This window comes from Chaetodon trifascialis, chromosome 21 (assembly GCF_039877785.1).
Source record: "Chaetodon trifascialis isolate fChaTrf1 chromosome 21, fChaTrf1.hap1, whole genome shotgun sequence".
Lineage (NCBI taxonomy): Eukaryota > Metazoa > Chordata > Actinopteri > Chaetodontiformes > Chaetodontidae > Chaetodon > Chaetodon trifascialis.
This window is the reverse complement of record NC_092076.1, coordinates 6,113,420-6,129,605: the sequence shown is the minus strand read 5'-3', so window position 1 is coordinate 6,129,605 and position 16,186 is coordinate 6,113,420. Positions and strand designations below refer to the sequence as shown.

Sequence of the window (16,186 nt, the reverse complement as noted above, 5' to 3'; positions counted from 1 at the left end):
AAAATAATTTAATTTCTATCATTTAACTTTCCCCTTTTCTTCTCCCCCCCCCCCCCCCCCCCTTTCAAATTCAACGGCGCAAACTCGGGAGCGCGTGCTGTCAGTTGCTACGCACGGGCACGCGCCTCCGTTGGTCCTCCTCTTCCGCGTGCGTCCGGAGAAGCCTGCCGCACTCCTTGGGTCGTGCTGCCTTTTTAAGCAAACTGACACGGCATGTCATTCCCCACTCGGCCAGAGGACGGGACACGGTGAGGAGTTGCTGTGTCGCTCATTTTACCCCCCTTCTCCTGTCGTCACCCCCATTGTCCTTGTTTAGTTGCCCTTTTATTAGTTAATTTACACCTTTAGCTAGTGTCAGTCATGTATCGGTATTTCGGGGAGTTGCTGAGCCGCTCTGCGGGTAGCGCCCTGGCCTCGGGATGCGTGGACTCCGCTCTCCCGGTGTCCTCGTCCCTGATGCGGGTCCGTCACTATGCCGATGCAGCGGACAAGCCTGACGACCCTAACTTTTTCAAGATGGTCGAGGGTTTCTTCGACCGCGGCGCCTCCATCGTGGAGGACAAGCTGGTGGAGGATCTGAAGACCAGGGAAAGCCCCGAGCAGAAGAGGAACCGTGTGCGGGGCATCCTGCGCATCATCAAGCCTTGTAACCACGTCCTGAGCGTGTCCTTCCCGATCAAGAGGGATAACGGAGAGTGGGAGGTGGTGGAGGGGTACCGCGCCCAGCACAGCCAGCACAGAACACCCTGCAAAGGGGGTAAGAATTGAGCCAAACCTCTCCGTCTGGCCCCTATGACAGCTAGCTTTAGCCAGCTACTTAGCATCAGTTAGCAGTGACAGTAGCTAGTTTTCTAAAAGCACAACACGGAAGGTATCTGTTGTCAACAGCTGCTAACGTCACTGCACCGTTACACACAGCATCTCTGTTTTATCCTCGCCGTGCAGTTAACTACACCCTTGTTTTTACAGTTGCAGCATATTTATTCTGTTTTGTTTCCTGTTTGTTTTCCTGTTTGTTCAGTTTACTGTAACCTTCCTGCTCACCTGTAACTAATGTTACTGTAGTTTTGTTAGCTCGCAGGCTAGCAGCAAGGTAACCGTCAAACTGCAGCAGTCTACGTTCTGGGGGGAGTTGAGCTCATACTACATTTTCTTACTGTCCCATGGTTTGAGCTGGTTCAAAACTGGAAGGATGCACTGGTTGATTTCTTGCTATCACTGATATGGTCTAATCTTATTCTAATTCGTGTGTCAGTTTGATTTAATGGAGGGGGCAGTCCTAAAAGCATCAGGTGTTACTGTGTCATTGAACAATTCAGGCCTTGACAGGTGATTCATGCAAACCTCAAACCCAGGCATGTGTCAAAAGAAGAGCAAATACTCAAAATGTTGTCCTCTCTCATTCTGCAGACAAATGGAAAAAAGATTTTTTTAAACAAGCTCAGCATTGGGCAGAGTATGATATATGACATACTGACATATGCTCTTTGGTTTGAGGTTCAAGGTTCAAAGCAGAGGCATTATGGCTACTGCTGCATTGCATTCTGGGTAATTTGTGAGTAGAGGGATATGATGTATAGGAAAACAGGAGGTGGGAGAGCTGGGGAGGGGGAGGTTGAGTTTCCAGGCACTCCTATTTGTCAGCAGTGTGACAGGTGGGGGAGGGTGCTGTGGAGAGGACGCATTCTCAGTAGAAAGAGACAAGCCATTCAGTCAAAGGGCATGTTTGAATGGTGTTGAGTGGACGTTGGCCTGCTATTAACACCACGAAACCCCTCCACTGCGTCTACACGATGTAGCAAATGTAGACCTATTCTGGGGAGACGTATTTCTGCTGAAGACATGCACGTGAGGGGTGGGAGCTGTGCTGCTGGGGGTGCAACGAATCACAAAACTCACGGTTCTGATCTTATCACGGTCTTGAGTCGTAGATCAGACTATTAAGGCAAGGAACTTTTCCTCATGGTATTTATTTAAAAAAAAATTTAAAACACCATTCAAGGTGTGTAATGTTTAAACAAAATCTTGAAATATATAGAACACTCAACATGAAATTGCTAAATTAAAGTGTAATCTATCAACCATAAATGACAGCAAAACACAGTCAGGACTCTCAGAGCTGAAATGAAACTCCAGTGCATCACTTTATGCTGTATACACTTGACTGAAAAGAGAGATTAGTAAACTGTCTCACAAGTTGAGTCAGAGTGCATCATTTATGGCTCCCAGATAAACTATTGATCTCAGATTTATCCACCAGGTAACTTAACAGCAATGGATCAGTGCCTCCATTATGAATCTCCAGGCTGTTCAGGCTGTTATCAGTGAGAGGTCACTCAGAGAACCATATTGGTAAAAATAATAGCATTAAAAGAGCATCATTGCTTCTGTCCATCTCATAAAAGCCTGAGGAGAGCAGAGCCTAGAGTAAATACGAGTAAGAGCAGTTCTTTTTCAGTGGGTTTAATCATTAATACAGCGCATAGACCCTTGGCTGTGTGCAGGTCAAACTGCAAAGTGCAAGAGCTGTTTTTGCGTATGCATGTGGTGCTCAGACACCGTCGTCTCAGAGCCATGTGGAGCGACGGCTGCTGGGCTGGACCACACTGCTCTCTGCTGACCACGGAGTGACCATCTTAACTCAGTTTGGGGTGTTTGTGGAAAGTTGCCCCGTCGTTAAATAGTGCCAACGACTCAAGTTTTGCTTAGTCTGCAAAATTGTCATCATCCTTCTCCTTTCTAAGCAGAAGTGGAATAAATCTGGGGATGTTTCATTTCACTGTTCTCACGTGGAAACCATAAGTGCAGCAGTATGTCATTGTTGCATAGGTATGGAGGGACCAAGTTAAATAGAGTCATAGCTTCTTAATAAAGATCTAAAAAATCAAATGTCACATTAGCAATGATTCATGCTTATTACACCCAGACAACATCCTGCTCATAACCATGTCAGGTACATCAAGTTTAACGGATATATTCATATTCATTATATTGTTTGAGAGAACTTACCACGAACAGAACTGAATCAGTCTTTCTTTGTACACTTCTGGAGGAAGAAAAGACAAAAAAATTAAACACCATTAGCATTAGTACAGCTTCTAATAGCATGAAAAATTGTGTGCTGAATTAAAATACCACAGTTTAAAAAGACTTGCAAACTATTATGTGTGCACCAAAGGAAAAAAATAGCAGCTAATAAGAAGAAACCCTTGCTAATGAAGAGAAAAATATCACGTTAGGGCAAATGCACTGACTAACTGAACCAGTAATTCAAACCATACACACAGTTACTCAGACCAAATCCAAAAAACTTGTTTTTGTGGGAGTCTAGAAATTTGGCACGGTGTTTAAGAACTGGGAGGCTCTGGAGCAGAAAACTTTGGGCCAGGCTGTAGAAAGTAAACTGGCCTAACTGTTGCAGAAACTCTGAATTTCAGCATGGGCTCAGTTCATTTCCCAAAAGTCTGCCCTCCCTTTCAGAGGAATGTGTGTACAGATCGGTTCTGGATCTTGTTGCTGTGGTGATCTGTTGGTTGGGTGGATAAATGGATGGTTGGATGGGGGATGGGTAGGCAGCCAGGCTTTTTTTTTTTCCTTTTAATTTGATCAGTGAGCTCAAGATTGTCGGAGTTAACTCAGCTGATCTTTGGATGAATGGAAATAAAGATGGGGGTTGGAGAACCACAGCAGAACTCTGACAGGAGGAGCTTTGTTTTGAGACGTTTGATCTTCTGAATGCAGTAACAGGGATGCAAGTAGGTGGGCACAAATTTGAGTCATTTCAGGGCACTGAAAGATGACATCATGTTGGGTGGGCTTTTGCTTCTGCTTCCTGTTTATTAGCTTGCAGCTGAATGCATGAAAAAAGACACATACAGCGCTTTTGTCCTCCTAAAGCAGCCTGCCGCCTCCTCTCTGTGCTGTTTGCCCTTGGGTTTCTCTGTGTAAGCTAACTCTGGATGAGCTATATTTGGTGGTGCCGTACCGTCACACACCCACCCACACTGTGCCAGTGAGATGGAGCGCTGTGACTTGGGCAGGCCTGGCTGTATGAGGTCATGTAACGCTGCACAGAGGCTGGCCTACGCATGTTACCACGGCGACGGTAGTAAACCCCAGACAACAGGAAAGAATGACTGCAGCTGGGGTTAGAGTGGAGGGCTGTGATTGGATCACGCGGTCTCCACCTGCTCATCACTGCTTTCGTGAATGCCAGACGCAATCAGCGACCTGTTCATGTGATCTTAGAGAACAAAGTGGTCCAGTCTTTAGCAGGTCTGCTGTACATGTAGTGGAGGCAGTTTCTGTAGAGACAAATAAGCTACTTGTGTTTCAGTCTGAACACTTCATACTGCTGCCAGTATACAAGCTGCCAGTGCACATTGGTTCATGTAAAAAATCTATTTGAACACATTGAAAGCATTTTCAGTTTTTTCTTGGTATGGTCGCCCTGTTGTAAACTTCTTCCTCTGTGTGTGTGTGTGTGTGTGTGTGTGTGTTTTCTTCCTTCCTTCCTTCAGGTATCCGTTACAGTACAGATGTATCTGTGGATGAGGTCAAAGCCCTGGCATCTCTGATGACCTACAAGTGTGCCGTTGTTGGTAAGTATTAAAGTCTTAGCCTTCCGCAAATCCTCCTGCTTGATCTCCACATATTGTGCATATTAATACTGTTTGACTTACCAAGTTGCTGTCATTTATGCACCTTATATTCAGTGTTCAGAAGCTACTTTTGACTTCATTTGCCAGGATTTTGCATTATTGGTCACGCAACAGTGCTTGAGAGTAGTTATGTGTCTTCTGTTCTGCTCCTTTTTTCTTCTGATTATGCATAAAGAAGTGCGCATCTCCATGTGTATCTTAATGCTGTGTGCTTGGTGCACACATGTGAATGTTGCTGTGGTTTTTAAGCTGTATTATTGTACTCCAGATGTGCCATTTGGGGGAGCCAAAGCTGGAGTCAAGATCAACCCCAAGAATTACTCTGTAAGCCTTCTAATGTCAATCCTCCCACCCCCACTCACTCACTCACACACACACGTAAAGATGCACAGACATGCTTATCTGTGTGCTATAATACGCACAGGATATCAGCAAAGCCTAAGATGAGCGCTGGACACTGACAAGGCTGACAGTCATACGAGGGACATAAGTATTCCTGTGTTTCTCTGTCTCTCTTTGTCACATCCATTGTATTTCCTGATTAATGAGATGACAGAACGATTAAAGAGAGATAGAGGTGATTTCTTCTTTATATTCAGCATGTTTTTCCTGAACTCCATACTGTGTCTGTGTGTCGCAGGATAATGAGCTGGAGAAGATTACCAGGAGGTTCACTATTGAGCTGGCCAAGAAGGGTTTTATTGGTGAGTTTCTGTGTGTGTGTGTGTACGACTTCAAATGGTTGATTAATTGCTGTTACTTCAAAAGTAATTGTATAACTTGTGGGAGTATTCACTGGTCACGGCCTGGTATTTGGTGCGTGACAGTGTTCTTGACGTTGCTTGACTCCATTAGAGTGGCTGTGGCGGTGAGAGGTGAATGTTTCCACCCAGAGAAGTCAACATTTCCTGTCGTCTAGTGCTATTTATTCAGGCTGGGGTAGCTCTGGGTGTGCCTGTGTCAACTAAGGCTGTTAATTATGGCGAAAAAGAAGCAGGGGATCGGGATACAAATTCAGCTTGAGCCGATATTAACTGGTGGAAAAAGCAGATACAATAACCTAATGTATATACATGTATTTATTTATTGATCGTAATATATTTCAGCTATAGATGTGTGATGTATGTTACCGCTGTGTGAGATCACTGAGGGGTTAGAGCATCAACAGGTGACATGGTTGGGCTGAACTGGAAATTTGATTAAGTATTAGTTGCTGAAAAAACTTGCAATAGTAAATATGCAGTGCAAGGCCACACATAAACATGCCCACTGGTTCAGCAAGTTCACAGCCCCTACACCCCTGCCTGGACGCATGTGACGTGTATATAATGTGTTCAGTTCAAACACGGCAAAGAGGGATATGACACCATCTGTCCTACGCTTGCAGACAGCAAAAGTTGTGTTGTTGGTTTTTACACCCCCTGGAGACGATGCTGCACACATCACTGCCCTGTTCTGTCAGTGTGAGTGTAACATGGTCAGACTGCTCCGGTTGAGAAAGACGTCCTTTTCTCCCTCTTACAACCCCGATTCCAGAAACAGTTGGGACTCTTTGTAAACTGTAAATCGCATATGAACTGTCACCGATGAACCCGTTTACCTGTGGAAGGTTCCAAACAGCAATAACCACATTGTCACATCCTGTTTTATTTATGCGTACCACAGCGTCCTGACTTTTTTGGAATCCAGGCTGTAGTAGTCCCTTCCCCCCACCCCCACCTCTCGGCATGCCTGCTTCTGTTTTTGGACCTGATACAAGGTCCTTGAGGGGACGTATACATGACACAAGGACGCAAAGCCTGGCACTCACGTGTCCCTCTGTCGTCCACATTCATGTTGCTTTTGACATGGTGTTCGAACTTTAAGATACCTGGTTGTTATACTGTAAGAGAATAATTCATTGCACTAACCGTCCCATGTGTGAAATATGCATTGATTTATTAACTGTCATTTCTACCTCCCTCCCTCTCCTACCCCTCTTTCCTGACCAGGACCTGGCATCGATGTCCCGGCCCCGGACATGAGCACAGGAGAGAGGGAAATGTCCTGGATCGCTGACACATACGCCAACACCATCGCACACACTGTGAGTTCCCAAACACACACGACCAATCTGTACAACTTGCCGGGTACAAATTTTGAAATAGGTCAAATTAAAAGCAAGGAATGAGTCACATGTAAAGCATGAACAGTGGTTTCCTGCCGCTCCCTTCTCAGCCGACCACTGAGTCATTCCTCCTCTCTTCAAAGCAGCTTTACACACTGAGGCCTGCGTGTGTGAGCAGCTGTATGTACAATCAATAGACACCAAGTCTTCAACAGTATATACCTGCATCATTATAATGTTAATGACTGTAAACATCTATTGTTGTGGATGAATCTACTAAAATCAGCATTTAGTGATTCAGTAGTTTTCAATTTCATATTTTATTACAGATCTCATCCCCTCTTCTCTCCAGGTCTCTCAGTTCTTCTCTCCTCTCTGTCCTCCTCTCACCTACAGTAGTCCTCTGTCCTCTGTTCCATATATCCCTGAGAGGGCTTTGGAGTGGGTGACACATTCCTGCTCTGGGTATCTGAGGGCAGAGGATTATGGGTAGTGAGTACTGAGGTGCAGTCAGCTGTCTTACTGTTTACTACTGTGGTGCTGCATGACCTCTTACTGTGTGTATGTCAAGCAGCCCCCCCCCCCCCATAGCTGAATGCAGGGTGGGAAGGTGCAGTACCACAAAAGGCCACTAGATGCTGGTTCCCCAAAATGTCACACTGTATTGAATTCCACTGAAAAAGTTGCAGATTTTCTGGGCATCTCAGTGGAAATTTTGATGTTCATTGGACAAAATGAGGCTTTAAGAATAGTGTGTTTTAGGCTTAATTGATACTTGTCTCAGCCAATCACATTCATGCCTGTGGGAGTTGTTACCAAAGCTGTGTGCAGAAACTTGCCTTTAATCTGTGCAGTCTGATCTTCTGTGTGTGTGGGCAGGACATCAACGCCCATGCGTGTGTGACAGGAAAGCCCATCAGCCAGGGAGGAATCCACGGACGTATCTCAGCCACAGGTCGTGGAGTTTTCCATGGCATCGAGAACTTCATTAACGAGGCCTCCTACATGAGCATGCTGGGTCTGACACCGGGCTTCCAGGACAAGACCTTCGTCATCCAGGTACACACACACTCACTATCACAAAGGCATGGTTTTGTTATTTATTATATTATATAGAGACATTTTACTCAAGAGGAAAGATGGAGACCCTAAATGTGCTGCAGATATTTGCTCGCAGATACTCTCAGGATTTTCATGATGAAGGGTTTTAGAGCTACGCCTCAATCAGAGCTGTGCCATCTGTTTCATCCCGGCTCTGATCTGAAGGAGCGTCTCCTCTTTGTTCAGAGGAAGTGATGATTCAGTAAGAGAGTGGAAGCAGCGAAGTCTGTTGGTAGAAACTCCTCGGCTGCTCGGTGGAATATCTTATTGGGAAAGATGATGAAAATGAACTTCACGGCAGTCTTTCTAGAGGGATACCTCTGATTTAAACTGTGAATCTGTGAGAACAGAAGTCTAAAAGCAGTTTATTCTCCTTCGCAGTTTCACTTCTGTGTGTCACATGGCAGCTCATCATGTGTCAAGGACACACACATACACACACAGCAACACTGACACGGCCTCAGCTGCTTTCCTAGAATGCTTTCTATAATTATCACTTGTTCATATCAACAGTGTAATCTGGTCTTCTTCAAAGGAAGGTTTCGATGCATTGAACTCAGTGAAAGCGCCTGTCAGGTAACATACAGACATGGGAAAGCGGATCTGCTCTCACTCGTTTACTTACGCACCCGCTCACATCCCTTCCTTCCTTTATAGCAGTTTGCAAAGAAGCAGATTTTTTTCCCAGCAGCACTACAGAAACACTCAGAGAGAGGGGATGACGTTCGTGGAGGGGGTATTTGAGTGAGGGCATGGTTGAAGAGGTGAAGAAGCAGTGACAGCAGATGAATCATGATGTGGGTGTTGAAAGAGCTAATCCCTCTGTGTGTGTGTGTGTGTGTGTTTGAGGATTATGTTGTGCTGAGATTAGATTTTCTTAGAGATTTATTAGTGAGTGAGGAGGCAGCCGATCTCTGGTACGGTATCAAGATCAACACAGGGCCATGTTTTTGCTCCCCAGTCACACTTAATTTAAGATAAACGAACAAACATCAGTGAAGTCTGATCTGCTAATCACTCTTGTCCTGCAGTTCTCTTAAACCTATGTGAGGGATGTGTGATATGGTGGTATTGTATATGCCAGTATATATCAGGAGATCTGTCTTTGTGATTTTTTGCTTTCATGCAATGTGAAAGCACTGCGATACGGTTTCAACTTCATGGAAATATTTGAGGTTACTGTATGGTAAGAGCGTGAGACAAGCAAAATGTGAGCAGCTAATGGTCCCTCCTCCACATTTTTACAATTTCACTTTTCTTTTTACGGCTGCCACTTAGATACATTCAGCCAGAAATAAAATACATGTATTTATGTAACCATATGCATTGTCTGAGTGGTGTAGGGTCAGGCATATGTGTGGAGCAGGTTCCTGAGTGCTGTAATTTTATTGGCTCACAGTCACGTGCAGTGTATTGTGGTTGATGTGAAATCAATACACACCAAGCACTCGATATTCCCGCTTCATTAAAATTTTAATGACTATGAACATCTCACGTACAGTAGTCCCTCTGTCCTCTGTTCCAGATGCCCGTGGCAGGGCTTTGGAGTGGATGACGCATTCCTGCTCTGGGTATCTGAGGGCAGAGGATTATGGGTAGTGAGTACTGAGGTGCAGTCAGCTGTCTCACTGTCTGGTACTGTGGTACTGCACGACCTCTTACTGTGTGTTTGTCAAGCAGTCGCCACCATAGCTGAATGCAGGAAGCGAAGGTGCAGTACCACAAAGGGCCACTAGATGCTGCTTCTCCTAAAATCTGCAGTATTTACACAAAGGTTGCTGTCCTTTAGTCTCTGATGAAGTTAGATCAATGTGGGTGAGGTACCAAATTAGTGACTGGACTGCTTCATGGTAATGTTGTAATTACAGGAGCTTGGCATTAACAGTTAAGTGTTTTGGTTTATAGACTATAAGTTGTAAGCAGACAACAGATTTGCTGCCTACAACATCCCGCCTGTCTTTATGTGCCTGTTCTATTTGTCCTCTTTCCGTTTCTCAGCCAGCATTTATACAGAATATTTTAATCACATGGAAACTCGGAGACAGCAGGATGGTGATGATGTTATAACCTAAACCAGCCACATGGGGGCACTAGTGTATGTAGTTGCATTGAGCTGAGACACGGTTTATCCTGGAGTAGAACAACTGCAAATGTTTACTATTGATAGTATGTAATGACTTAAATGTGAAAAGACTGTGGTGATAATTCCCTCGCTGTCACTTTTCTCAGGGCTTTGGTAACGTGGGTCTCCACTCCATGAGGTATCTGCACAGGTTTGGGGCCAAGTGTGTGGGAATCGGTGAGATTGATGGAGCCATCTACAACCCAGAGGGCATCGACCCCAAACAGCTGGAAGATTACAAACTGGTACCAGCACGCCTGCCTTCACTGCCCTCTCCTTTCTCTTATCACTTTGTCCTTTCTTTTGTCTTTTTTATAGGCATCAGTATTGTTGTCACATGATTTTTCTGCTTCTGGAGACGCTGATATTTTTCTCCTGTGTGCGTCTCTGCAGCAACACGGCACCATTGTGGGCTTCCCAGGAGCCAAACCCTACGAAGGGAACATTTTGGAAGCCGACTGCCACATCCTGATCCCTGCTGCCGGAGAAAAGCAGCTCAAGCGCGACAATGCCCGCAGGATCAAGGCCAAGGTAAACACTCGCTCTGATTCACTCACAGTGCTGCGCTTTCAACTCGCATTTGAATTCACATGATTAAAGACGGTCGCAGTCATGAAGTGTGTGTTTGTCTTTTGTCTCTTCCAGATCATTGCGGAGGGTGCCAACGGTCCCACCACCCCAGATGCTGACAAGATCTTCCTGGAGAACAACGTCATGGTCATTCCTGTAAGCACACGTCCCACACACACACCCAGCTGTGAAGTTCAGCAGGTTTTGAGTGGAAACATGTTTTACATTCAGACGTGACGCTGACTGAAGCGTTTGAACTCCACTGATTGTTTCCTTCAGCTCACTTCAAGTAAATAATTTGGTCTCTTGGATGTCAAAACAAGCCACAGGTGTGATGCAACCAAGAGCGTGTTTACCAGACTGCACTGTGGCGGCGAGTTAAGTTCACTGAAGGCGAAGTCAACGTCTTTGGTTTGCTTTGGTTTTTTCACGAGAGATTTCTGTATTTGGGTTTTTAAGGTGGACGAAAACACATACGTCTGAGCACCAATCAGGATGTAGCGATTTAGCAGCATTTTAATCAAAATCTGATGACACTTTGGGGCTGCCAGCTCCTCCCTTAACTCCTCATAAATGATACCTGAGGATGTTTTTTTCCTAACTTTAAATTTGGGGCTGCACGGTGGCGCAGCAGGTAGTGCGCGTGCCTCACAGCAAGAAGGTCGCCGGTTCGATCCCCTGGTCGGGCGGGGCCTTTCTGTGCGAAGTTTGCATGTTCTTCTCGTGCATGCGTGGGTTCTCTCCGGGCACTCCGGCTTCCTCCCACAGACCAAAAACATGCTCATTAGGTTGATTGGTGACTCTTAATTGTCCTTAGGTGTGAGTGTGAGTGTTTGTTTGTCTGTATGTGTTGCCCTGCGATCGACTGGCGACCGGTCCAGGGTGTACCCCGCCTCTCGCCCGTTGACAGCTGGGATAGGCTCCAGCACCCCGCAACCCTGAAAGGGATAGTCGGTATAGAAAGTGGATGGATGGACTTTAAATGATTCTCACTTATTTGGTCATGAATATTTAAAGAGTGAGAGCACACATTTGTGAATCTAATGTTTAAACCATGAAGGTGAAAGAAACCTGTGCTGATGTGGCCTCATAAAAATAATGATTTCACAAAGCCTCCCGTTTATAGTGCCTTTATTTCACCGAAAAAAAAAAAAAAGGTTTCCCAAATCAAATCTTACAGACATTTTGACAATACAGAGGAAAGTCCATCAACATAATTCTGCGCACAGTCGAGCGAAGACTTCCAACCAGGCAGATGCTCATGATGTTTCATCCTGCAGGACATGTACCTCAATGCCGGCGGTGTGACTGTGTCTTATTTCGAGTGGCTGAAGAATCTCAACCACGTCAGCTATGGAAGACTGACCTTCAAATATGAGAGAGACTCAAACTACCACCTGCTCAGTGAGTACAAAGCTGCTCTGTCCTTCCTCCATAACCTGCAGACAGATCCATCAGTGCATTTCCAACGTTACATTTGTAACTCTCGTGACACATTTCTGAAACGATGCATAAACACCAGAACTGGAAATTGTACAGATGTAGAGAACATGCAAAATCAGGAAAAAAAGGAAAGAAATGTAACTGATTTTACAACCTAGTGACAGATTTTTTGGAGGCATGCATATTTAATTGCTTAGTCATCAGACAGTATATTTGATATCAGCTGGGGGCCAGGGTGGAGTTTGGTGGGGTGGGGAGAGGGCCCCCACCCAGCAGGCTCATCAGGATGTCACTCGTCCTTATTTAAGGCCACTCTTTCCATTTGTGCTGTCAAGTTGTTATCCTGGGCTGTTTGTTTCATTTGTGGAAAATCTGTCTCAAACCCTCTCATCATCTGGCCATGTACCAGAACTCTCACAAAAGGAATTAAGGTTATGGTACCGGTACCATCCATGGACCGTAGTCTGATTCGAGTGTCGTCTTGAATTTCCCTAAAATTGGGATATTTGCTCTTCAGGACATCCTGCCATTCTCTAACAAGTGTGCTGCCAAACTGGAGGTCATATCTTCGACCACCTCTTTCATCATAATAGAGCCTGTCTCGATTGGTTCTCACTGTTTTCTCTCTAAAGTCTCTCTTTTTGTCGTCATTCCATCCTTCCTCGTAAACGAACCTCAGAGCCATCTATATAAAAACAAAAAAGAACGGTTATTTTTTGTGAAGGGACATGCTGCTGATAAGTGGTACCACACATTCAGTATTCAGGCTTGTTGTGTTATACCTCGTATTTCTCTTGATGTTGTGGCGCTCTGGATTTCTCGGCTTGATGGCAGATACTCTGCTGCTGCTTCCTGAAGCCACAAGACAAACCTCAGATCAGGATTCACTTCAGTCTAACCTGCCCATCATATAACAAGCCTGCCTCTCCAGCTTTACTCTGCCCTGTGTGAAACCTTCATGTTGAACTCTTCTTGCTGCGTTTGCTCAAATAAGCCTTTAGAAAATGGCGTTCTTCAGCTCCTGAGTTCTGAAATCTACGACAATCATTGACTCATATCTTTCAGTTCTTGCCTCGCTGTTCTGGTTAGCTGGCTGTACAGTATAAACCACTGACAAGGCTGCTAATGTACTTTAAATACAAGATTAACTGTTATTTAGCTGTAAGAAATAAATCAGCAGTTCAGTCAACAAGAATTTGAAGGACAGATAAATAAGTGTGCTCTTACTGAATCCGTGGCAGGTGAGGCAGCGTCAATGATGTTGCTTTCCAAATTCAGTGTCAACTGGTGTCGATCGATGTGTCTGAGTCTGTGCAAGAACAAAGATCTTTGTCAGACCATCTGTTTTTATTTTTCCTTGCTGTTTTGTTCATTTAAAGCCAGTCAGGAAAGAGCAGAACCTCTTTTCTCCATATATGGTCATATAAACAACAGAGGAATGTCAAAAGAAGCTATAAAACAAATGAATCAGCAGAGTGTGGTGTTACCAACGCAGGGGTTTCCTTTCTTCTTCTCTCCTCCAGTGTCTGTGCAGGAGAGTTTAGAGAGGAAGTTTGGAAAGCAGGGAGGACCCATCCCTGTCGTACCAACCGCTGACTTCCAGGCCAGAGTTGCTGTGAGTAACGTGTGCTGACACCCATCTATCCATGAACAGACGAGGTCTGATCAAACATGGACAAGCAGATTCTGCTAACGTGTGACAGAGGCCGAGATTGGCTGTGTAACTGTGAATATGTAACGTCCATCTTCCTTTGCAGGGTGCCTCTGAGAAGGATATCGTCCACTCTGGGTTGGCCTACACCATGGAGAGGTCTGCTCGGGTAAGTGATCGTACAGGACATCACACAGTCCAGCTTGTTTTAGGAACCACAGACCACAGGCAAACACACAACTTGCACTTCAGAAATTTGGAAATATTAGTGTAATGCAGTGGTTTGGAGATATTTTCTGTCCTCGTCTCATGATAAACCATTTAACCGTTCTGTGACAAAACATTCATCGCCCGCTAGTTTCTAATAAACTGGATGGTCAGTTGATGCTTCCAGCAGGTTATCTGCAGGTCTTGGAAAGTTTTAAAAAGACCTGAATTCAGTTCCCTCAAAATGGCCTGGAAATGTAAAGGAAATGTCGCTTCTTTCCTGCTGCAGGTGCTAACATTTGTTCATATGTTATGTATGTGGTGTCTGGCTGGTGGGAGGCTAAGGTTGTCAAATGTATTGAAACTGTCTTCAAAACAGGTGTCCTTTTTATACTCTTATGGTATCAAAGTTTAAAATTCTGCTATCAGATGATGCTATGGGAGACAAGACATCAGTCACTGGATTAGGCCTTTCTATCCTTTGGGTGGCGTTCGAGTCCGCTGCAGTAGCTCGGACGCTCATCGTCTCTCATAATAGGTGTCAGCTTTGACAAATTTTATTATTTTTAATTGGTTAATTTGTCAGTTTTGTGCCACTGTCATTTTAGCTTGGAAGGCACAAATGGGATATAAATCTGAAAAAATGAATGCACTTAATAAATCATTGTAGGCCTTATTGCCTCTACTGGTTTTCTGTCATTCTTTGACCTTTATGGCCATAAAAAAAAGGTATTTCATCGCCTCCTATATATCAAAAAGGTCTTTAAAAAGTCTGATTTGATGAACACTGCGGCACAGAACCTAAAGGAGTGATCATCCATGCTGGTGCTGTGTCAGTCAGCACACGTCGGCGCCTCCTGCTGCAGTCTGGTGGGCGTGAGTCCTACGACAGCGGTGTGACGTGTTCTCTTCTGCCTTTCCAGCAAATCATGCGCACGGCGAGCAAGTACAACCTGGGTCTGGACCTCCGGACGGCCGCCTACGTCAACGCCATCGAGAAGGTCTTCAAGGTCTACAACGAGGCTGGGCTTACCTTCACATAAAGGGCCAATCTGGAGCCACACTTCCTCTCCCTCCCCTCACCCTCCTGCTATTGATCACCCTCTCCTGCCTTCTCCCGCCCTCTACACAGCCTTCAGAACATATCACTGTGTATCGCTGCTCTTCGGCTCTTTCACCCTCACACAGCGAGACATTGGCTAGCCTGGTGTTTGTCCTGTGATCTCTGTGCTGCCATTAGACCGTATCTGTGTCCCCGTTTAAATACTGCCCGGTTGTATTGAGAAAAGGCAGACCTCGTCACAGCCTCCATGATATTGTTGTAAGGCAGCCATGTTTAACGCGCCCTGTTTTGGGTTATTTCATTTGACGACACTACAGATGCCTTATTTCAGAGAGCGGTGTGCTCTGAAAGCGAGATGGCCACTTCAGTTTAACTTTAATTAAAAGGGATTTAGACTTACCTTTATGTAAATGAAAGAGAATAGTCATTTTATTACTCCTGAGTTCGTCTCCTCACTCATCAGCCGTAAAGGTTAGTAGTGAAGTTGGAAGGTTTAGGATTCCCAACAATGTTTCACAGCTGTTGTTTTTGCTGTTCAAGGTTAGACGCTCCTCCTCGTGCCCTCATTTTCCCTGTTGCTTCATCTCGTATTTTAAAAGCAGCTTCTCCCCGACTCCTCCGCTGGCCAAGAAAGGGGAGCATGGAGGGGGCTCGAGTCACGGTGACCGCCCGCCCGCCCGCCCGTCCCCTGGTTGAATCTTCCTCAGTTTTAATCGTCCAGTTCCTCAACATTGAAATTGTTTTAGAGGACATTTCTATTTTTTATTTTATTCATTTTTTTGGGAAACCAATAAAATATTCAGAAAAAAAATACAACAGTGTCGCATCAGTTTATTTTTATGCTTTTCTGTCACAGATTGTACGGATTGTAAAAGGTATTTAGTGTGACAGGAAGCTGAAACGACTGAAGTACTCTGATGTTTTACTTAAGTAAAAGTCCTACATTCAAGATTTCACATCAGTAAAAGTACGAAAGTATCAACTACAAAATGGACTTTAATTATTAAAGTAAAAGTACTTGTTAGCCAGGATGGGCCCTTTCCCTTTCTATTATACCATATATCTATTATACATGTCATATTATTAGTGATGCTTTCACACATAACACACATTAACTATGTTAATGTTACAGCTGCTGCAGGTGGTTTAATCTGTAGCACAGTATCATATTTTATGCAGTGTGTGTAGCTCCAGATGTTTGACAGATGTAGTAAGAAGTCCAGTATTTACCTCTGAAATGCAGTGGAGCAGAAGTATTAAG

At 44.7% G+C, this 16,186-nt stretch overlaps 1 protein-coding gene across 1 annotated transcript; it reads left to right on the top strand.

Annotated features, from left to right (window-relative positions):
* Positions 1-159: 159 nt before the first annotated feature.
* glud1b (glutamate dehydrogenase 1b) lies at positions 160-15,728 on the top strand. Its single transcript, XM_070990964.1, has 13 exons — positions 160-757; positions 4,521-4,601; positions 4,930-4,985; positions 5,302-5,365; positions 6,653-6,747; positions 7,648-7,827; positions 10,099-10,236; positions 10,385-10,522; positions 10,637-10,717; positions 11,842-11,965; positions 13,528-13,619; positions 13,762-13,824; positions 14,786-15,728. The coding sequence occupies exons 1-13, from the start codon at positions 361-363 to the stop codon at positions 14,903-14,905; spliced, it is 1,629 nt and encodes a 542-aa protein (XP_070847065.1). The 5' UTR covers positions 160-360; the 3' UTR covers positions 14,906-15,728.
* Positions 15,729-16,186: the final 458 nt, after the last annotated feature.